Source organism: Sebastes fasciatus, chromosome 15 (assembly GCF_043250625.1).
Source record: "Sebastes fasciatus isolate fSebFas1 chromosome 15, fSebFas1.pri, whole genome shotgun sequence".
NCBI classification, from domain to species: domain Eukaryota; kingdom Metazoa; phylum Chordata; class Actinopteri; order Perciformes; family Sebastidae; genus Sebastes; species Sebastes fasciatus.
The window spans coordinates 25,207,735-25,231,061 of NC_133809.1; the positions used below are offsets into that span (position 1 = coordinate 25,207,735).

General features: G+C 39.0%; 3 protein-coding genes across 4 annotated transcripts in view; 2 read left to right on the top strand and 1 right to left on the bottom strand.

Moving 5' to 3' along the window:
- Window positions 1-559: 559 nt before the first annotated feature.
- ppp2r3c (protein phosphatase 2, regulatory subunit B'', gamma) lies at window positions 560-8,100 on the top strand. The gene is made up of 13 exons (XM_074660999.1): window positions 560-766; window positions 896-1,020; window positions 2,094-2,198; window positions 2,813-2,925; window positions 4,054-4,151; window positions 4,380-4,450; window positions 4,582-4,714; window positions 5,368-5,423; window positions 5,831-5,906; window positions 6,029-6,165; window positions 6,628-6,765; window positions 6,924-6,983; window positions 7,607-8,100. Exons 1-13 carry the CDS (start codon window positions 700-702, stop codon window positions 7,799-7,801), a joined length of 1,374 nt encoding a protein of 457 aa, XP_074517100.1. The 5' UTR covers window positions 560-699; the 3' UTR covers window positions 7,802-8,100.
- Window positions 8,101-9,457: 1,357 nt separating this feature from the next.
- On the bottom strand, window positions 9,458-13,596 carry fam177a1 (family with sequence similarity 177 member A1). Its single transcript, XM_074661002.1, has 5 exons — window positions 13,433-13,596; window positions 12,572-12,751; window positions 12,184-12,250; window positions 11,912-12,009; window positions 9,458-11,716 (listed from the first exon to the last, which is right to left on the bottom strand). The coding sequence occupies exons 1-5, from the start codon at window positions 13,499-13,501 to the stop codon at window positions 11,501-11,503; spliced, it is 630 nt and encodes a 209-aa protein (XP_074517103.1). The 5' UTR covers window positions 13,502-13,596; the 3' UTR covers window positions 9,458-11,500.
- Window positions 13,597-14,865: 1,269 nt separating this feature from the next.
- ttc7b (tetratricopeptide repeat domain 7B) overlaps window positions 14,866-23,327 on the top strand; it is a 33,072-nt gene continuing 24,610 nt past the window's right edge. Inside the window, exons 1-5 of one of the 2 annotated variants that reach the window (XM_074661636.1) lie at window positions 14,866-15,093; window positions 19,131-19,285; window positions 19,561-19,636; window positions 19,787-19,879; window positions 22,114-22,277. In XM_074661636.1, coding sequence (XP_074517737.1) covers window positions 14,973-15,093; window positions 19,131-19,285; window positions 19,561-19,636; window positions 19,787-19,879; window positions 22,114-22,277 — 609 coding nt within the window. In that variant the 5' untranslated portion in view covers window positions 14,866-14,972. The remainder of the gene's footprint in view (window positions 15,094-19,130; window positions 19,286-19,560; window positions 19,637-19,786; window positions 19,880-22,113; window positions 22,278-23,327) is intronic. The other variant, XM_074661635.1, reaches the window with a different exon arrangement.

Genomic DNA, 23,327 nt, shown 5'->3' on the forward strand with positions numbered 1-23,327 from the left:
AGAGAGAGAGATGACATGCGTAAAGGGCCACAGGCCGGATTCGAACCCGGGCCACCGCGGCTAGGACTGAGCCGTTGCCATATATGGGCGCCCGCTCTACCAACTGAGCTAACCAGGCGCCCATATTGAATAGTTTAAGTGATATATGTGCACACATACTAATCATAGGTCAAAACAGTGCTATATGTGTCTGAATTATGAAAGGCAAAAGTGGTAAAACGAAGAGCTGTTTGGGTGCCGAAAGAGCCGGCTCTTCTTGGTGAGCTGAGTCGAATAATCTGGCTCACTAAAAAGAGCCTGAATTCCCATCACTAGTCGACAGCTCTGTGCTGCGTCAAGTTTAAAACAATAAGAGGACAAGAGAAAGACCGGAAGAAGCATTTTGTTTATAAAATATTGTCGCTATTTTATCACTTGTGACAAAATATTTGAATTGATAGCAACTGTTATTACCTAAGACATTTACTTTGCTGCTTAATTGTTTGGCTTTTGTGGCGTTTTCCCAAATGTATATTAAAAAAAAAAGTACGCTTTTATTTTGAAATAGGAAATTAAAACCGGAAGTTCTTATTCAGTCATCAACTTGACGCTGTCCCATTTTTTGGCCAGCTGGGCTACTTTTGTACACAAGTCTCTGTTTTTGACTTTTGTAATGAAAAGGTTATTCTGACGACTTATTAGCGTCACTTGGGAGCAGGTATGGCTAAAGAACAACTGCCTCAATGGTCGGATATGTTGAAGAGGAGGTTAGCAAACTCTACAAAAGGTGAGACAAGATGTAAACATCCTGGCTAACGCTAGCTACTGGGGATTGATAGCTAACGTGGTTGGTTAGCTGAGTCAACAGTTAACCTGCTGTCTGTCTGTCTGTGTCTGTGTCTCTGTTGCTGTACAGATGAGAGGAGCGACGAGGAACAGAAAGCAGAAGAAACAGAGCTGTTCACCAGATATTACACCGAGTGGAAGGGAGGAGGCGACAAAGACAAGTCCTACAAGAACATCCCACGGTTCTACTACAGGGTATTATTTACATGCATAACACATGTAAACCCAGTGAGAAGTGTTCAGGTCATTCATGAAATTTTCATAGTGTTATGGTACAAGACAGATGATTCTGTGCCATCACTAAATCCCACTAATAACATCTACCAAATTAATGATCTTTGCCATTTTAAGGAAAAGTCTACATTTCTGCCCTCAAATAATACAAATACAAGATTAATTTGGACAAGCTATTGTATGACAGGACAATTTTTTATATATATTTTTTTTTTCATGCTATTTATATTCAAAAAAAAAAAAGGGCACAAAAAGTACAATGAAGAAGTACAACTATAAAGAAATCAGTGTTTTACATGTTTGAAACAGTGTTATCCTAGACCCATATTTCCTACCCCCCCCCCTGTTCCTCTTTGTAGATTATGTGGTGCACACGTAAAGTTTGGTAATGTACACATGGAATTACATTAAATAATCCCAGAGAAGGGAAAACTAAAATTAAATAAATAAATAAGTAGATGAATAAAAGAAATAACAATACTATTAGTAAATAGATCGGAAAAGAGTATATATACCTACACACACCCATATATACCCATATACCGTACATATGTATACATACACATATAAATAATAATGAAACTTTAATACATAAACCAAAATAAAATAAAATAAAAAGTTGCTGACACTCAGGCGACAGGACAATTTTTAATACAAACAATGACACCCTAACTTTATTAATAATATGTGAACCCAGAACAACACAAACCAGTGAAATACAGTTTTTCTGCTAGATGTCTGATGATCATGATGGCCTGTTCCACAACTCGGCTGTTTGACAGTGTGATGACTTCAACAGTGATGATAATGCTCTTACAGTGGGGTACAGCAGTAATATGGAAATATGATGTTGACGATGTTATTACTGATGTGTAGTTGCCAGCTGAGTGCGAGGTGCCACAATACAGGCTTGCTGTTTAATGATAAAGATGTGCAGAAGTGAAAATAACTTGGATGATGATGATGATGATGATGATGATGATGATGATGATGATGATGATGATGATGATGATGATGATGTCGATGTCCCACAGCTACCAGCAGAGGATGAAGTATTACTTCAAAAACTGAGAGAGGAATCCAGAGCCGTCTTCCTCCAGAGGAAGAGCAGAGAACTGCTGGATAATGAGGAACTACAGGTAAAACACAAACTTCCTCACTACCTCACTAGGCATATTTTGAGCAGATAAAATGATAGTTTTTACTATTTTCCACCAGATTGAGCCATATTCTCATGTTTGCCTTATGACAAATGCATGCTATTTTCCTGGTTTCCTGCACAAAAAATGAAAATGCATCAAAATAAGTGTTGGTGCTAATCATTGACATAACCCAGACTGTGGAAAAAATCATCCCTAGCATTTAGTATACAGAAAAGAATTACATTTTATTTTTTTGTTCTTGCTTTTTTTTCATTAAAAATCAACAGTGGCATTATGTAAACAAACTGGCATTTTAATGGTTTAAAATTCTGAAAAGGAAAGTAGTTATATTTGATAGTTATGATCATCAAGTTGGTTAAAAAATATAACTCAGTGAAAGTGGAAAATAATAATAATATATAATTTTATATATAACATTTTTGTCCTCTAAGGACTTCAGAGCAACTTGTTTTTAAAGTGAGGCACAAGGCTTAAAAATACACAACATCACAACATAATGACTATTGAATAGTCATGAATGAATAACACCACTGTAGGTTTGTTATTTGGTGTCCATTTACTTTGTTCACTTTTTCTCTGTCTTTCTGTAGAATCTTTGGTTTCTGCTTGATAAGCACCAGGTGCCTCCTGTGAGTGGAGAGGAGGCCATGATCAGCTATGTAGCCTACCTGCAGGTGGGGGAGAAGGCCGGGACCAAGTGCAAGTAGGTAACAGGAAGTAGAGGTTTACTGGCAACAGCGCAGTTTTATTAAAACTTCCCGTGCCAGTTTTGTTTTATGTGTTTTTGTTTGTGCCACGGATTCATGCTAGATCAAAGGTTGATTATGGAAAATCCCCCTGTCACCTTGACTTTATATCCTTCTGGCATCAATGTGTCTTGGCTGATGTGATGACAACAAAAAACACATAAAATCCTAATTGCATTGAAACTTGTGATCACTACTGCCGCAGGTTGCCAGAGAGATGCATCTGGCCACATTAAACAACCCAAGCTACACACGCACTCTGTGGCAATAAAAACTAACCTTTGAACCAGGAAACGGACACAGTTGGTTAATGTGTCGCTGTGTGTCTAGTGTCAGTTTTAAAAGGTTTGAATATTAAAAAAGGGAAAGATGTTTTCATTGTGTAGAGAAACCTGACTTTGATGTGTATAGGCCTGCCATGTAACTACTTTTGTTGGATGATATTTTGTCCCAGAAATAATTGCGATAAACTGTATTATTGTCATTTTAAGACCATTTTATCCCTCTGATATAATGATAATATAATGGCATAATAATACAAGTACACCCTTTCAAAGAGCAATGAACTTCTAATTCTTAAGAATATTCAGACATTGGAATGTGAACATTTTATTTAAATATTAAAAATAAACAAATAAAATAAATAAAATAAAACCACTCAACCAAAGCAATAAATAAAATGGACTCTAGGGCTCTGTTAACAAAAATGTGCAATGTCTGTACAATGTCCAAGTTTTATAATGGTAGGGAAACCCTGCTGTTTATTCTGGCATTATGGTGTCTAAAGTGTTGGCAACATTCTTATATAAACAAACACGCATGTAAACACAACGGGCAATATTGAGGTCAGCAAAAATGATCATGTTCATATATCGTATCGTACCAGTCCATAACGTAATTATTGTGACAGGCCTAGATGTGTATAGCAGAGACTAATGGAATCTTGAAATGGTCTGGAAAAGTTAAATCCAGCTCAGATAGTTCTGTATCGAGGGGGAAGAAACATGTTAATAGCAGATGTAAAGGGGGGGAAACTAAATAAAAAGTAATAATTTCTCATCCCTTCTCTCCCCTCTTTCCTTCAGTAAATTCTTCACAGCCAGAGTGTACTCCAAGCTGCTCCACAGCGACCCTTACGGCAGGATCTCCATCATGCAGTTCTTTAACTACGTCATGAGGAAAGGTCTGGATCTTCATGGATCTACTTTGTCTCTTTTAACATGTTTTAGCAGTGATCAAAAATCTGCAAAGATAAACAAGTATAATATATTGAGGAGGGTAGAACAACAAACAAAAAGGCTTCTTTACTGTCAACTGATACAATTTTCTGAACTTAAGTTACATCAAGATATTTGCTTGTATTAGTATCTCCCAGCCGTGTTTACTTACCTGGATTTCTCTGTACATCTAGTATGGCTGCATCAGACCCGGATAGGCCTGAGTCTGTATGATGTAGCAGGACAGGGCCACCTCAGAGAGTCGGTAAGCATTTCCATCACTAACCACACATATTTTTAAAAAGGTTTTTCCTCTTTAAAGCAATGAGTAGCCAGTTGGAGAATAATAGCTTGCATTAATACTGAAATAAGACAAAATGCCATTATTCTGTATAGGATCTGGAGAACTACATCCTGGAGCTGATCCCCACTCTGCCTCAGCTGGATGGACTGGAGAAGTCCTTCTACTCTTTCTACGTCTGCACCGCTGTTCGCAAGTTCTTCTTCTTCCTCGACCCCCTCCGAACAGGTGAGACTGAACCCCACACACATGGTGAAAATGTATCTGTGCAGTAAAATGTTGGATAATAAATGTCAAGTAGCATTAAAGAGGACCTATTATGCTTATTTTCTGGTGCATACTTGTATTTTGGGGTTCTACTAGAACATGTTTACATGCTTTAATGTTAAAAAAAAAAACGCTCTACTTTTTTCATCATCTTTTTAGCACCTCTTTTCACCCTCTGCAGGTATTATGCAAATGTGTTACTTGGTGACATCACCACGTTACAGAAGAAAAGGCGGGATTAAAGCAAGGCCTTTCAGGCAGTTCAGAAGCAGCGTTTCTTTGGGGGAGAGGAACTCCCTTTGCCCTGGACTTGTAACTTTGCAGACATTTTACATGCACAAAAAAAGCTATAAAACACACTAAAGGAAAGGGAAAAAGTACAAAAGCATAATAGGTCCTCTTTATCAATTTTGACCAGACAGTACAGACTAAGGTAATAGATAAAGAAACATGCCCACAGAGGGCACGTGTGCTTCATTAGAAGTGATACCTTTGGCTATAATGTGTGTTTATAAAGATGCAACAATGACATTTTGGGTTTACAGAGGCGTGGTTTACTAAGTCAACAACATTTTATTTACTGAGGGTGTTTTGTGTCTCTGTTTTTTTCTCAGGAAAGATTAAAATCCAGGATATACTGGCCTGCAGTTTTCTGGACGACTTATTGGAGGTAGAATTTTTTTATTACACATTTCTTAACCTTTAGTTTTTACCTTTTTTCACAATGCCTCCTGTGTTAATTCATACATTGCAATCAATATGTAAGTATATGTGATAAAATGTTACAAGTTTATTAGGTTTCTACATTACCAGCAGGCAGTTAAAGGACCAAACGTTTTTTTAAAGGGACAAATATAGAAATAGACTGTAATTGTAATACTGTCCCTGAAAAATGTATAATTGTATAGCTTTGTGGTATGGATCAATGCTGTTTTTCTTTTTTCTTACTTTATGAAATGGTCCAATACAAGACAAATGAATTATTAAGAACTACTCCTACAAGTGCAAAGACCAGCTGATGTAATATTTTGCTTCTTCTTTTTCACACCGTCTTTCCCTCTCACTCTGTGCTCCTAGTTGAGAGATGAGGAGCTTTCTAAAGAGAGTCAGGAGTCCAACTGGTTCTCAGCCCCCTCAGCTCTCCGAGTCTACGGTGAGAAAACATCTGGTTTCCAATAGATATCAAGTAGCTTGGTTGTGTCTTAAGAGTCAGTTGCTGTGCTCGTGTTTCTGTTATTTCTGGATTTTTTTTTTTATACCTTTGTTTCTCTACAGGCCAGTACCTCAACCTGGATAAGGACCACAACGGCATGTTGAGCAAAGAGGAGCTTTCACGCTACGGCACAGCTACGCTCACCTCCGTCTTCCTGGACAGAGTGTTTCAGGAGTGTCTCACCTATGATGGAGAAATGGTACAATCAAATACAGCAGTGATTCTCAAAGTGGGCTTTTGGAGTCAAGTGGTGTTTTAATGATGGTGGTGGAGAGCGCTGTCTAACCCATGAGTCCAAAATCTCCCATAGGTGATCAACTGGGTTGAGATCTGGTGACTGTGAAGCTCACAGCATTTACACACTCATCAAACCATTCAACCATTCAATTATTCAGGGTTTTCTTTTAATTACTCGCCTGTCTGTATGTTAACGTTCAACTTCAAGCAAACTCATAATGTTCAGTGTTTCCTTTCTGGGAAGCTGACAATCATATTTGATGACACTTTTTAACGTCGAGAATTATATGGTATTGGTCTAAATCTCACCTCTGTGCATAATTTTAGCTGAGAGTTTTGCAGGCTTGTGTGTGCTGGGTCTAAATAGGATATACTGTGTATATAGTAAAAATGAATCAATCTGTTCCTCTTCTTCTACCTACAGGACTATAAGACCTATCTAGACTTCGTATTGGCGTTGGAGAACAGGAAGGAGCCAGCAGCGTTGCAGTATATTTTCAAACTTTTGGACATGGACAATCAAGGATACCTCAATGTCTTCTCCCTCAACTATTTCTTCAGGGTAAAGTCTCATCCTAGCTCCTGACTATAATAAGCCCCTCTTTAAGGCTAGCTTGTATTTTGTTTAATGAGGAGCAGAAATACAAGATCACACATGACATACACACTCACTGTGTTGTGTCAGTGTTTCATGATTCCATTATGTGCTTCGTTCTTCAGGCCATTCAGGAGCAGATGAAACTCCACGGTCAGGAGATGGTCACCTTCCAGGATGTCAAGGTATGTTGTACACATACACACACACACACACACACACACACACACACACACACACACGCACACACAGTCCAGCCAAGTTTCTTTAACATGCCTAATCGTTGTGTACAACCTTGCTGTAATTGTGGTGGCAATGTGGTGGGAGCTTTTAAAGGACCAGTGTTTAGGATTTGACAGCATCTAGCTATACAGTGGTCGACGCGAAAACGCGAATGGCCCTATCTAGAGCCAGTGTTTGGTTTGTCCGTTCTGGGCTACTGTAGAAAAATGGCGGCCGGCTCCGTGAAGAGGACCCGCTCCCTATGTAGATATAAACGGCTTATTCTAAGGTAACAAAAACACAACGCTTCTTATTTTCAGGTGATTATACACTAAAGAAAACATACTTATTATTATTATATTCTAATTTCTGCCCCTAAATCCTACACACTGTTCCTTTAAGATAGAGAATGTAACTTTTAATTTATTTTCATTGAGAGTTGTCTAATGTCTTTTTGACGTAGCTAATGATGGTTGACAGAAGGTTCGTGTACAGATAGTTGACCCTCTATTATGCCAAAATAGAGACCTTTGTTTTGGAAATAAAAAAAAAAGATGAATCTATTTCTATCACTGCCTCTCCTCAGGATGAGATCTTTGACATGGTGAAGCCTAAAGACCCCTACAAGATCACTCTCCAGGACTTGGTGAACAGTTGCCAGGGTGATACCGTCTCCAGCATCCTGATTGACCTCAACGGCTTCTGGACCTATGAGAACAGAGAAGTGCTGGTTGCCAACGACAGCGACGGCAGCAACGCGGCTGACCACGACGACACCTGAAGATGATTTGGGGTTGAAGCGTGGTAGAGACACTCCTGTTACCTAAAAAGTCAGTTTCACTCCCAACCGGAAAGTGTCCTGTTGAAGTCAGCACTGAACTGAACTCCTACTGCTGACTCAGCTCCCTCTGGTTAAGTTATCTACATTGTGAAAACTTTGAGGAAATGAATGAGCTGGAAGGAAGTAGGAAAGACAGATATCGTGTTCCTGCCTGTTATTTTCCTTTAAAGAAGACCTAATACATGTTTTTGTTATTGAACTCTGTAAAATAAATGTTTCCTTTTCTGACAATGCCTAAATGTTTTACTTTTCTATGTATACTGGAAGCACCTCGTCATTTACACCCACAGAAATCAAACAGGTGTTAAAAAATCAAAAAGCCCAAATACAAACGTATAATTAGGAGGGCACTCGGAGAACGCAGACCTCCGTCAAGACCATGCTCTATCTCGCGAAACTGAAGAATAATTTGTGTATCCGCCCTGTGATTCAGATCCACTCCAAAATTGAATGGGTTCTTCCTTGGCCCATGCTACACCCTTCCACCAAGTTTCATGAAAATCAGGCCTGTAGTTTTTCGTAATCCTGCTGACAATCAGACAAACCAAACCGAAAACATAACCCCCTCGGTGGAGGTAATAAATGAATAAACTTAAAGTGGCTATAATCAATACTCACTGTTTTGGTTTTCCAGCTTGCAACTTCACAGTTTTGGTTCACTCAGTTTGAAAACAAAAACAAAAAAGCAAAAAGGAGGGTGAATATTGGACTTATATTTGCCGAGCGCGCAGAAACATGACTCGAAATTAATGATAAATAAATAATCTTTTTGCCTTGAATTGTATGTTTTATCTTGGGCTGTCAAAGTTAATGCAATAATAACGCGTTAACGCAAATTTGTTTTAAAGTCCCTTGACCGCTGACCTCAAGATATGTGAATGAAAATGGGTTCTATGGGTACCCACGAGTCTCCCCTTTACAGACATGCCCACTTTATGATAATCACATGCAGTTTGGGGCAAGTCATAGTCAAGTCAGCACACTGACACACTGACAGCTGTTGTTGCCTGTTGGGCTTCAGTTTGTCATGTTATGATTTGAGCATATTTTTTATGCTAAATGCAGTACCTGTGAGGGTTTCTGGACAATATTTATCATTGTTTTGTGTTGTTAATTGATTTCCAATAATAAATATATACATACATTTGCATAAACCAAGCATATTTGCCCACTCCCATGTTGATAAGGGTATAAAATACTTGACAAATCTCCCTTTAACGTACATTTTTAACAGATAAAAAAATGTATGATTAATTTGCACTTAATCACGATTAAATATTTTAATCAATTGACAGCCCTAGTTTTATCACATTATTGTGATGTTGAAGGTGAATAGAAGAATAGAGCTGGGCCATGAGGTAGGGAAATTCAAAAGTAATTCAAACGAACCAGATGGAATAAGAGTTTATTAGATAAGAAGGTTGAGATTGTTAGAAAAACCTTCATGGTTTTAATGCCAAGTACATGATAAAGCTACCAGTCAGGAAACGTTCTAGGAAGTAAAACAGGTGGTTCTGTATAATACAATGGGATAACTGTGAAAAAAAGTAATTTGATATATTATGTATAATATAATAAAAACAACAAAAGTCCACCTTTTAAACGTTTAAATGTTTTATTAACACAGAAAATATAAATATGTATATACATATTCATTAAAGATTTGTTAAAGTAACTTGCATATATGTTGGCCCTTTTTACTCATAAAAAAACATGAATAATATCCTTCATTGAGTAGTGAAAGACATTCACCGACCAAGTGTTACTAACATACTTGTGGTCTGATATGTTGGGATTTCACTTTCAGTACACCTTTTAAAGCCCATTTAAAAATCTCTTCTTGAATCGAACTAGATCATTTTCAAAAGAGGTGTGCGTCACTTCTCTGCATCTGCGCCATTCCTGCTGCTCTGAGATCTGAGGCCTGTCACCACATGGCCATGTCAGAGGATATAAATAATCAATAAGAAGCTTATGATAGCTCAGTCTCAGCATTACTCCTGCTGCGCAGCTAAACACTCATATGAAACGATTCCACAAGGACACTTTAAGAATGAACCCTCGTGTACACATGAAGGCAGTAGCGTTGTATGTGGGCAACTTGTCATGTCAGTGTAGATCATCAGTAATCATTACATTTGAGTACTTGCAGATTTTCAAACATTTTAACTGTATTGGTATTATATAACCTATATTGGCTAAAAAATAGCACTTTTGGCATTTCCTACAGAAAACTATTAGCACTACAAGTTCTTTCTGTTTCTCAACCTAATCACAGAAACACATTGTTTACATTGCGACAAGTAGAAAGAAAAAGAAAGCAGATCTTTTCTTTGAGGTTAATATTGAAGTTACATTCAGAACTACTGGATGGTTTCACTTGTGCCATTTCCAATGACTTTGATATAATGCCTCCCAGGAGGGCCACACAAAAACCAGTAAATATTTAATAGAACACCACATCTGAGCAGGCAGATCTTATGCTCTGGAGGGAAACAAGATAGTAGTAATTCTTATGTGAAGCCAAACATACCTATGCATATTTAGCTTTTTGATTAACCAGCCCCTATTTAGTAACTCAACATGTTAAATGAGTCCTGTTCAAAGAGCAGGAAGTAGCACAGTACAGTAGCCTTGAGGAATTATTCAGCAGGGCAGCCATACTGTAGGTATTTGGAAATGATGTTGAAATTAACAATGATGTCTTAACGCCAAATTCACACCAGAGCAGCGGTGAAGTACGGCTTGCGACAAGCTGCCATGCAATGTCTATGAAAAGCTGCGGCGGCAGCTACAAGCTTCAGACTTTGTGGCAAAGTGCGGCCAAACTAAAAGTTGGGAAAAGTTTAACTTTTAGGGAAAACATTAACTTTTATCCTGTGTCTCCTGTGACATGTTGACCTACGTTACGAAGAATTTCTTTCCATCTGAACCACATCAACACGCCTCCCAGCCGCAGAAAAATTTAGTTATTGTGGCGAGCTGCACTTCGCTGCTGCCTAGTGTGAATTTGGCGTAATATGGTCTGTGTTCTAATTCAGTCAGAGACAAGAATCACAGAAAGAGGCTGAGAGCACAAATGGCGAGGCAGTGCCAGTGTCAGGCCATGCCTTTACGAAACCGGCTAAACTTGTGAAATGTCTGATGACTTTGCATATAAGTAGCAGGATCAACAACTGTACAGTAGATGTAGCATGTGCCCATTCATGTGGCTGCTTATACCAAGGTTGGGGCCCATTCACTTCTCTGGTCTCTGTTCAGTTCGGGGTGGATTTCCATCCATTTATAATCAATGAAAAAATTAGATTGGTGACTATTTGTCGATATGATTAACATCCAGCTTGTATTTCACTCTCTGAACTGATGTCAATTCAAAGTGAGCTGAGCCCAGTCTGGTCAATGAATAGTTAATGATACATCTCAGTCTTGCATACTACACACAAATTTACATTCACAGATAAGGCTAGCGCAGTCACTTCCACAGCCCTTTTTAATGTTTCCCTGCACTAAGTATAAGACCTCTTTTTATAACGTAAAAAAAGTAGAAAAACCATATTATTAATCAATACAGCTCAGTAAATTTAGGTTTTGCTAACGGATAGAAACGTGTGAATATTAGTTGTTTGTGGTTGTCAGTTTTCATGAGGGGAGGGGAGAAGGGACTCTGTTGGTGTCTGCAGCTTTGAGAGGAGCTTCAGGTTCGAGGTCAAAGCTAATATTTACAAAGGAGGCTCCGGATGATTCTGGCTGCTCCACGGTAGCGGGATGAGGCTCATCCTGCTCACCTCTCCGCTGCTCCGCAAACCGACGCTCCGCCGTCTCAGCCAGACGGTCCTCTTCCTCTTCCTCCTCCTCCTGCAGGAGAACACCAGTGTGTTGCATTTAATACTAATATATATATATGTATATATATATATATTGTTTAAAAATATATATTTGACAGTTGATGTTTGTGTTCTTGCTCCTTCCTCTGTGTAAACAGCTTTAAGTGCAAATGTATTTATGTTTGCATAGGAAAATCAAGGATGTGCATGTACGCATGTGTCCTACCTCTTTCTTGATACGGTAGTACTCATCAATAGCATACTGGTATTTAGGAGTAGTGATGCCGAACAGAGAGGCCAGTCTCTCCCCCATGTAGTCACACACTACAGGAAACACAAACACACACACACACACACACACACACACACACACACACACACACACACACACACACATTCAATAAATATATCTGTAAAATACATTTTGATACATTCCTGTAAAGCATCTAACTTGTACAATTTCCATTATTTCTGCAGAACAGCAGCAGACTACTTTACCTGAGATAGTGGAGGTGCCCATTCTCCACATGTGGAACCAGAAATATGGACCCCAGGTCAGTTTGGACTAAAATACACATGAAGAGAACATGACAATAAGACCACACATCTGCTGGCCAAACACAAAAGAATAATATAATAGTTACAAGTTTATTTAAAGTATCCCTAGCAGTAGTCAAAGTCAGAATTTTTGATATCCTCCAATAATAATATACCAGTAAAGGGATTTAGTGAATTTTAAGGGGTCGTGTTTTGAGATGAATTGCCCGATGGGAATGGATTTGCAAGTTACCAGCCATTTAGGTTGTCTTGCCACACAGGCCTGAGAGAGAGAGGGACTGCTCTAATGCAAACACCACCCACATGATATGCCCTCCATCTTCCTTACCGAATCTACAGTAATGACATCTCTCTTCACAGGCTCCTCCACTTCGTCCTCTTCGTCGGTGCTGTACTCCTCCATGGTCTCTCCACTGGCAAAGTAGATGGTCCTGCGGGGAACCTTCACCCCCCTCCCGGCAGAGTCTCCCATCTCCAGCCTCTCAAAGTCTGTCGTCCCTGCTGGATTCTGTCAAAAACAAGACAATACATGGATATAATAGCATCACCATTATTAGTAGTTATATACAGATTCAAGAATCAAGCCCTTTATTGTCATTGTGTAGTATAACGAAATTAGATTGTGACAAATGAAAAGATAATACAATAAAAAAAGAGAGTGCAATATAAATATAACAAATATAAAAGATAATATAATATAAAATACAATATGTATATTGATGAGATGACAGTTTTGCCAGATTATTGCACAAAGTGTCCGTCAGATAATTATATAATTATTGCACAGTATATCATTATTAGCTTTTGTATTATTTGTAATATTTCATATCCTCATGTGGTTTGTGTCCTCTGACACTGTGGTAGCATATGATGCAGAATGAACTCATAACAAAGGAAACATAACAAACTTAACTACCTAACCAAGTTATTTAACTAAAGTTATTGTATTGTAGCTACACAGTAAGTAAAGTGATTCGTCCCACATTGTACGACCAAACAGGGTTAACCAGTCAGCAGTCTATCAGCAGCTCTGGTTGGTACAGTCAGTCAGTTAGCTGCTGTAGCTGCTCAGTGTTTGTTGACGGTTAGCTTCTCAGCTAAGGAAGTAGCTCGCTATTAATCTTAAAAAGTCTTTGTTTTATCATTCACAAACACAAAAAGTTTATAAAGTAGTATCGCACGGACTAACCTTATCAGTTTCCATAGTTTGCCCCAGTGAAACATTGGCATTGGTTAAATACAACGACAGATCTGCCATCTCAGTCACTTCAGTCACTTCAGTCACTTCTTCCACCTCACCACGATCACCACGGTCTGTTGTCTCGGTGCTGCTAGCACCACTTCCGCCCTCATTCTTTCAGAATAAAAGCTTTTTTGTGCAAATAACTGGCTTTTTGTCAACAAACTAGTACTACTACCCTACTGTACATTTTTGTATGCTAGTCACTGTAAGGCACACTATTAATTCCCTTCCCACTTTTCAATAGAGACGGATAGTTTACATACCCTTCTTAAAGAAATTTAAGATTTTATCACCAATAACCAAGAAACAAGATACACACTACAGTGTGCATTGGATTATTTTTGAGGGAGACTTGCATTTTGTACTTTTTTCCACCCATGCAATGAGCCCTTCACAAGAAAAAACTCAGTATAAATTGTGGATTATATGGGGTCAGCAGATTAAAAGTTATCACTTTTTTAAAGTGTGATTTTTTATTATTGTCATCAAATTTGCAACTTGGTCATCAGAGATTTTGCTGAGTGCTGTTGTTGAAATTGTTGTGTGTTGTTGTGTTTTTTTTTTTCTTCTTCTTCTTTGAGGTATTTATTTATTTTGTCTTATCTTTTATTTTATTTGTTATCTTTGTTAGATATGTGAAATACATGAAATGTCATGTCTCTTTTTCTTTGAAATTCTGACTAAACATTTCATTGTATAATTTAATTATTAATATTGTTAGTCTGTCTGTATGTGTATATATGTATATATGTCTGACAATATTACTGCACCATTAAATAAGCAGAGTTAATTTCATAATTTCATAAACAAATGAATTCAATCCGAAAGAAACATAAATGAAACATATACAAAAAAAAAAGAAAAAAGGAAAAGATCTTTGCCATTTGTTTTCAAGACTCAATACTTTATTGCTACTTCATCATACTTATTAGGATTTTTTTTTCAAGTCTTTTTATTGGTATTCTGTACCAAATCCAATAAATCACAGAAATAATTGTATAAACAAATTATACCCCCCCCCCATCCCTATAACAATATTATATATAATATAATTTAATTTCGTAAACAATTACATTTATACATGTAAATGAATTAAATCCGATAGAAACATAAATGAAACACATACAAAACAAACAACGACAAAAAAGGCAAAAAGAAGTAAGTAAGTGAATTAAAAATAATAATAATAATAAATAAATAAACAAACAAACAAACAAACAAAAAACTAAGTATAAGTTGTGGATTACATGGGGTCAGCAGTTTAAAAGTTATCGCTTTTTAAAGTGTCTTTTTTTTTATTATTGTCGTCAAAATTTGCAACCGTTGGTCATCAGAGATTTATTTTGAAAGTAGAGAGCGGAAGCTGTGTTCCTCGTAGACATCAGTAGCTTGACTCTGTGTAGCAGCTGGAGGATCCTCCTCTCTCTCCTCTCCTCTCTCTGGTGGTGTTTTGGTGTTCTGGTCCGGTCGAGCCCACTTCACCAAGATGACAGCGAGGAAGTCCGGCTCTCGACTGGAGACCGAGATAGAGCGGTGCCGCTCAGAGAGTCAGTGGGACAAGATACCGGAGTTAGTGCGGCAGCTCTCAGCCAAACTCATATCAAACGGTGAGAAATGCTCCTGTTGGTTCATTCAGTCTAACAGGCCTTCCTCCTGCTCTCAGTCCTCGGGGTTTCCTGACAGCCGCAGCCGAGGATGGGAGTCCTCCAGCAGCGTCCTCTGGTTATTAGAGCTAGTTAGCTAGCAAAGGTCAAGATAGAGACTCAGGGGATGTTACCACCTTTGGGCAGTGTGGTGTGTTGGTGCGTGCCCACTGAGATACTGTGATTGTAAAGGAGAACTGAGCTTGTGGTGTGACAGCTCTGCTCTGCTGTCAGGTGAAGCGGAACTCCGTCTAACTATACACTAATTACTGACACACACCTTCATACACCTTCATAGCAAAATGACAGCATCGTTTCACTTCTGTAATGGTGTGTTTTACTAACATGTCTCACAGTTTGAGAGTTTGATGATGCCGAATTTATCAGAATAAACCAGTTATTAGTTATAGGCTTTAACATTTGCTCCATGTAGCACACACGTTTGTCAAAAGTGTGCCACAGTTTAAATTGGCAGATTTTTCTATTATGGTTCAGCTTGACTTAAGTTAGTTGCCTGGCTATAAGATGCATGATTGCTCACTCACATGCTAGCTGTCAAACTGCTTGCTGATGCTGAATTGTAAACTGCACTACTGGCTCATCATAAAGTATATAGTGACGACACAGGAAAGATAAGAGAAGATATTCCTTTATTAGTTCCACAGTGGGGAAATTTGCAGTGTACAGCAGCAGAGGGGATAGTGCAAAAAAACAAGAAGCATGATATTGCACAGTATGAATTACACCTGAGTAGTACTAATAGACAGTTGGTGTACAGTAAAGTGCAGTTCTTGGTGTGTAAGTGTATGTGGTCTACTGGGAGCAATGCTGGTTGTGGTCTACTGGGAGCAGTGCTGGTTGTGGTCTACTGGGAGCAGTGCTGGTTGTGGTCTACTGGGAGCAGTGCTGGTTGTGGTCTACTGGGAGCAGTGCTGGTTGTGGTCTACTGGGAGCAGTGCTGGTTGTGGTCTACTGGTAGCAGTTCTGGTTGTGGTCTACTGGGAGCAGTGCTGGTTGTGGTCTACTGGGAGCAGTGCTGGTTGTGGAGTCTGACAGCTGCAGGAAGGAAGGACCTGTGATAGTGCTCCTTCACACACTTTGGGTGGAGCAGCCTGTCGCTGAAGGAGCTCTCCAGTGCTGAGATGGTGTCCTGCATGGGGTGGAAGTCGTTCTCCATCATGGATGACAGCTAAGCTTAGCCATCATCCTCCTCTCTCCCACCGCCTCCACTGTGTCGAGGGGGCATCCCAGGACAGAGCTGGCATTAACATTTCAGTTTTTACAAATTAACACATACTGTTTGGCCCCAGGCAGTGGCAAATTTCTCACTGTAATCTGAATCAGTTTTCTGTAAATATGGAATCCTACTTGCATGTTTTAACTTTCTGCCAAATCCATAGGTTAAATCGACGTGAAATTGAACGCATCATGGTGTACATGTGACGACATGTACATCGTGATGCGTCCATTTGACAAGGATTTTATAGTCGCCTACTTTTTTTGACAAATATATTTATTAAAATTGTTCACATAACATAAAAAACATATACTTCACATTGCACATAAAAAGGTTCACAAAAAAGCAAACCATATCACAACACATAGAGGCACTTTGAGTATAATGTAAGTAAAGGCCCATTCTGCTGTCGACACATCTTGGTTGGAAAAAAAATCGGACTCATATTAATAACAAAACCGCTCAGAATTCAAAAATGAAAAATAAATCAAATCAAATACCCTTTTTAATATGAAAGGGGGGCTTGTTTTTGTGCAAACAGATTTAAAGTAATTCAATGTAAACAGCATCATATCCAATCTTTACATTGAAATATCACTCATGGTGGTCGCCCTGCTCCAATAGATCTTCCAAATTGGCCAATAACTACAGCCTGTCATGCTGTACTTGCTCTTCTGCTGCAGATGTGTGTGCTGCTCCACCGCTGCAAATAGCCAAGGCAGACTGCTTGTGGTGGTTAATGCATTTAATTACCATAAAGGCGTCTTGTGTGATTGATATCTCCTATTTGGTCCCTGGAATCTTCGTATATCTTTGTAAAGATTGCTTGCCTCCAGTGGTTTAACTTTTCACCTTGCTGCAGTGATGTACAGGGGGACTCCAGGACGCTGTGACATCACTGTTGAGTGTGGTTACACAGCACACTTCTGACCTCACCCATTAGTGATGCTGGGTGTGGTCAGAGGTGACACAGGCTTGAAACTGTCAACCAGAGAGGGAAGTGAAACACTGCTTCTCACCATGGTGTACTGTTAAGTTACTCTTTAAGATAGCTACATACAGTGTATGGGAGTCTAATTCAGTTATTAATAGTAGAGTTGCAGGAACAGATGTTGAGAGATTGCTCTAGAAAGTAAAGGCCAAACATTAAGAGTTCTATCTGTTTGTTTTTTTAAGTGGTAGTTGAGCAGCCACAGCCAAGATGGTAATTAGACTAATTGCTCCTGTTCAGTTGTACAGTGAAGGTGAGGGACACTGCAGGTTTGTGGCATCATAGTCTTAAAACAGATATTTTGTTAGATCACTGTAAACTGTGAGCCAATAAAAGGACTCTAATGGCTTCAGTGAGTGCTATTTTACAACTGTGGAAAATGTGAATGTTGCAGTAGATTTGTGAACACTGAAAAATGCTGCCGTTATGGAATGTAGCACGTGAGAGCTGTGAGCTCTGGTCACTAACTGGGATCAGTAACAGGATTACTGCTCATTTCACCCTTTGAACCTCTAAACACACACAATTACATGATTAAGAAGCTTATACATAATTCTGGTTGGTATGTGTATGAAGCACAGCACTGTTTCTCTATATGTAGATTTACTGACGGCAATCGTAGTCATTCTAACCATGTGGTGGACACATCGTCATTAGATAATCCTTGAAGTTAATCTTATTTCGATTTTAAATTGTAAATCAATTAATTTTAGACTGACTTTAGATAAGTTGTAGATTGATCTTAGATTGCTGTCAAACTTTACACAGTGATCCTAGATCAAACATCGTCCTTAGATTAAAGGGGACCTATTATGATTTGTGCTTTTTCCCCTTCCTTAAGTGTGTTATATAGTTTTTTGTGCATGTAAAAGGTCTGCAAAGATACAAAGCCCAAAGTCCACGTCAAAGGGAGTTACTCTCCCCCACAGAAACACTGCTCCTGAACTGCCTGAAACGCCTTGCTTGAAGTCCCGCCTTTTCTTCCGTAACGTGGTGATGTCACCAAGTAACATATTTGCATAACGGCTAGTTTGGCACACCCTCAAACAAAGCTAGTTAGAGCGGAGCTGGAGTGGATTCTGAAGAATTTGGTTAGGTTAACCAATCACATCAGTGGGCCAGCTGACCAATCAGAGCACACTGGGCTTTTTGGGAGGGAGAGGCGTAGCTCAAACAGAGCGTTTCAGACAGAGGGTGAAAAGAGGTGCTGAAGCACAGCTGGTAGGAGAAAAATAAAGCGCTTTTTTGAACATTAAAGCATGTAAACATGTTCTAGTAGACAGGGCCGGCTTTAGCCCTTTTGGTGCCCTAGGCAAAATTCGGATTACCCTGGGCCCCCAGTGCGCACAGCCACAGTGTGATGTTCAAGTGCGGCCGGGCAGATGAAAAAGTTTCTTTATTTATTTGGTCATTTGTTACCTCAATGCAGAAAATGAGGAAGGGCGCCCAGTGTTTTTTTTTTAGAGGGTGACCAGCGCCCCCCCCCCAGAAGGTGGTGCCCTAGGTGACCGCCTATATGGCCTATACCTTAAGCCTGCCCTGCTAGTAGAAACCGAAAATACAAGTATGCACCTGAAAATAAGCATAATAGGTCCTCTTTAAGTATTGATTTATCTTGGATTGGTTGTAAATTGATTTTAGATTTAAACTGATAGATTGATCCTATAGTGACTCTATTTATTTACCCCATGCCTATTAAAGTGGAAGAGCAATGAGACAGTTATTGTCATGATTTCTCCTAACATCTTGTGTTGTGTGTGTGTGTATGTGTAGATGACCTAGGGGAGTTGCTGCTGGGGGAATGCAAGCTTCAAACGTACCTGAAGGAGAACCCCATCAAACAGGGAGCCAGTCCCAGGGGCCAACGTCCTAAACTGGTGGAGGTCAGGAAACACCTCACTGCTGCTCTGGACAGAGGAAACCTCAAGGTAACTGTGGATGAAGAGATGGTGGACAAATTGAATGAATGGCTTACTTGGTTTGGTTCTTGCCAGTATAGTCACTTTTTACAGTTGTTTCTTTTTGTTTATTTTACAAATTGATTTTGGTTTCTGTCACACAATTTAGTGCCACAAAAACGGTTCATGCAAGGTTTTCAGAATCGGTAGATACAAAAAAAAAAATCTGAAGACGGAAACCGAACTCATGAATTTAGAAAGTCAAAATATTAAAAAAAGTAAATGCCTTATTTTCTGTCCTCCAGGCCGATTACCTCCAGGAAGCCAGCATTTTGATGGCCAAACTGTGCTATGTGGAAGGAGAATACAGAGACGCTTTAGGTAACTCACACACTTCTCTGGTTTGGTTTATTTATTCATATTTAGTATTTGTTCATGCTATGATGTTATAATAAAAAAAAGTGCCCTTGGTTGTAAAATACTGGTGTGCCGATCGATTTATGAATTGATACATAACTGATGTATTGACAGGTCACTACAGCAGGGTGAACATGGATGACATGCAGCTGGGGGGAGCTCCTGTGTATAGGCTGTCCATGATAGCAGAGGCATATGCTACTAAAGGTAAAAACACACTTACACACACCCAGGCTGCGGTCGTAAAGTCTTTTTTGCTTCGGCAGGTTCCCTAACTGAGTGAAATGACCCGGAAGTATCTAAGTGCCAGCCATGATAAGAGCTGGTCCAATTGGCTAAATGTTAAGGAAAGGTGCTTCAATGCTTCCTCTCTTATCTTATGATACACTGGACCATCCTTTATGAAAGGAAAGAAGATAATGCCGTCCCACAGTTCCGTGCGGCCGCAACTTTTAAAGCGCCGCACCACTCGGTCGTTCATGAAAACAAATTATATGCCTGCCTTGCATAAATATAGGCTAACAATTGTTTTCATACAGTCATATATTAATTGGGATTCTTGTTGATGAATTTGAGTGGACAGTGACAACCATTTTGTTTCTCTTTATTTTCATTTATTTATTTTGAACATGAAACAAATAAGTTAAAAAACAAAACAGAAATGACAAATAATAAACAGTATACATATAGCAAAGTGTCAATAAACAAATTGCCATAAACAACAGTAGATAATTATCATAAATAAATATTACATGTCCGAAAAGGAGTAGGAAGAAGTACAGCCTACACTGACAGTATATGGTCCTACCCCTTCTCCATAACACAAACAATTAACTCAATATTTATCATACAAATGTCTGAAACTGGTAGCCTATATTTGTTTTTTTTATTTAAATTCCAACCTTGGTAATAAAGTAATATTACTGGCATGCTTGTTGTTATTGCACATAGGAAATATTTAGTGCTGACTTGAATGCATGGAAGCTTCGACTGTTGCCATGATAATCGACCTCCAAATTTGTATTTGAATGCTTTGTTTTTAAAAAATATATATATATAAAAGTATGTAATAATAATGTATTAATCCCAAAATAGCCATTTAAATAAGGAATAATCCCACAACATTATTCAATATCTATATTCAACATTAATGATTATTAGTTATTCTCAGATGGATATTGCTGCTTGTTGTGTGTAGAGTTTCTTGTGTGTACAGTAGTGCGGCGGCGGCACTGTCCCGTGTACTGAAACGAGGTTAATGGAGACAGACAGACAGAAGAACATGTCAGCCTGCTGCACCGCGCCGCGAAGCTTCGAATACCTTCGAATACCTTCGAATATTTCTCACCAAAGCTTCGAAGCCCAAAAAATAGTAATTGGGACTGCCCTAGAAATATTGATATTGAACGGTCTAATTGATATTGAACGTCAGTGAATTGTCAGTTTTTGGTATGTGCGATCTACCGGAGCAGAGTTGATTATAAAGTGAGACAGCAGCAGGAAGGAAGGACCTGCGGTATCTCTCCTTCACACACAGGGGGATCACTGAAGGAGCTGTTTATATAGCCTGCATGAAACAACACGGTAAGAACGCACAGGGCGAAGTGTAGTCAGATGTGCTTTTTGAAGTCCATCTTCAGAGCATTGTAGTTTCATCACGACGGCAAACCCACGTCAATAACATCCGCCGTTGCATCATAACTACGGAGCCTAGTGCAAGTGCAGTCGGATTCTCTTAGCACAGCAGGATGTCTTTTCCTAATTCCTTATGAATTCTCCTTCACATCTCTCTTTGACATCATGACGTTTTCCATCGAGGTCAAGAAAAAAGTGGTTAGGAAAAGACATTAGGACGTACTTTTTTGACTTTTCGACAGCAGCACAAGTCTTCCTTCCACGTCTCATAGTCTTCCTGATCTCAACTGCCATCAGTCCAGTTGGCCCTAACCCCTGCACTACTGCTTTGCTCCACATGATGGCAGTACAGTGTCACTGCTAAACAACAGCTGTGGGATAAACTGTAATATGACTAAATGCACACAGTCACACATCAGGCATCTCTGGTTGCTTTTGAATAATAGATATTCAGTTCTCATTCTATTCTTATTTAATTCACCCGTGTAACCAAGTACAATTTGCTTGGACAGTTGTGAACTCAAGTAACTGCTGCCTGTCATTTATGATTGATAAGATATGAATGTGATGACTATGAATTATTTATTATGTTTTGAGGCACAAAGCAGATTTGTATGAAAACCAATCATCAGTCAGAGAAGATGATCATCCGAGTGTCAAAAAGTACACCAAACAACTCGTATACAACGTGTATATACTATATCCTAATGGTTTGAAAGGCTAAAATGAATACCAGACACTGATAATTGACTCATGGTCTTTGTCACTCACTCTGTTTATTTTCTGCCCACCCTCTCTCCCCTCAGGACTGTGCCTAGAGAAGGTCCCAGCTGCCTCTCCGTCTCTACCCAATAAGAACACTGGGTCTCCATCGTCCAATAGGAGCACAACAGACCGGGAGCAGGATATCATCACCTGCTATGAAAAGTCTGGAGACATTGCTCTGCTCTACCTGCAGGAGGCTGAGAAGGTATATACGTTTGTGCCATGTTACGTTATGTCTTCAGTCAGACCTCTAGTTTGAGAGTGTGAAACCGGCATGCTTGTTGTCTATTGCAGTATTTTCTCTGAGTGTCACACAAGCACTCACCAAATATCTTGTTAGCACCTGGACTCCCAAATGCTCTGCCATCCCTGTGGGTGTGTGATGAATACTCTGCTGACAGTGTGCACCTTTGACTAATACATTACTGCCCATGACAGCCATCTGGCAAACAGATCTCTTCTTCTTTATTCGGAGAATGTCTGAGAGGACGCACAGACTGACAGCAGTGAACTGCATTAAAAGGCATGAGGCTACAAATCAAACAATTCAAATGATGTGATGACGTGAGATGACTTCTATAAACTCATGCCTGCATACAACAGAAGGTGTGATACTATAGGTTTAATATAAGATATGATGAAAAATCCTGGATTGGACCTGGAAGTCACTAAGTATGGATGTGGTATGGAGAGACAGAAGCTTCATGAATTAAAGGAATATTTTAAAATATTAGAGTTATATTATAAGTCAGTTAAAGATAGGGTTGGTAGTGCTGTTCAAAATAATCTTTTGTTTTATTTGTTGATATTCTCATTACATCCCCACTAGAGCTGCAACGATTCATCAATTAGTCGTCAACTATTAAGTTAATCTCTAACTATTTTGATAAACAATTTATCAGTTCGAGTCATTTTTTAAGAAAATAGTGAAAATTCTCTGATTCCCGCTTCTTAAATGTGAATATTTTCTGGTTTCTTTACTCTTCTATGACAGTAAACTGAATATCTTTGAGTTGTGGACAAAACATTTCATGACGTCATCTTGGGCTTTGGGAAACACTGATTGACATTTTTAACCATTTTCTGACATTTTATAGACCAAACAACTAATCGATTAATCAAGAAAATAATCAACAGATTAATTGACAATGAAGATAATCATTGTCGCAATCCTACCTTTAGTGCTAGGGTTGGTAATGTTAAAAATTGGATAAGTGTATGAGAACATTACCAACACTAGCTTTAAGGTTTAGGG

Excerpts from the sequence above, each read along its gene's own strand:
- ppp2r3c (XM_074660999.1), top strand. The coding sequence starts at position 700 with ATGGCTAAAGAACAACTGCCTCAATGGTCGGATATGTTGAAGAGGAGG. Across the intron at positions 1,021-2,093 it reads TCCCACGGTTCTACTACAGG|CTACCAGCAGAGGATGAAGT; the intron begins GTATTATTTACA and ends GATGTCCCACAG. Across the intron at positions 4,715-5,367 it reads CCTCGACCCCCTCCGAACAG|GAAAGATTAAAATCCAGGAT; the intron begins GTGAGACTGAAC and ends TTTTTTTCTCAG.
- fam177a1 (XM_074661002.1), bottom strand. The coding sequence starts at position 13,501 with ATGGCAGATCTGTCGTTGTATTTAACCAATGCCAATGTTTCACTGGGG. Across the intron at positions 12,251-12,571 it reads ATGTCATTACTGTAGATTCG|TCCAAACTGACCTGGGGTCC; the intron begins GTAAGGAAGATG and ends TGTGTATTTTAG. Across the intron at positions 12,010-12,183 it reads GGGCACCTCCACTATCTCAG|TGTGTGACTACATGGGGGAG; the intron begins GTAAAGTAGTCT and ends TGTTTCCTGTAG.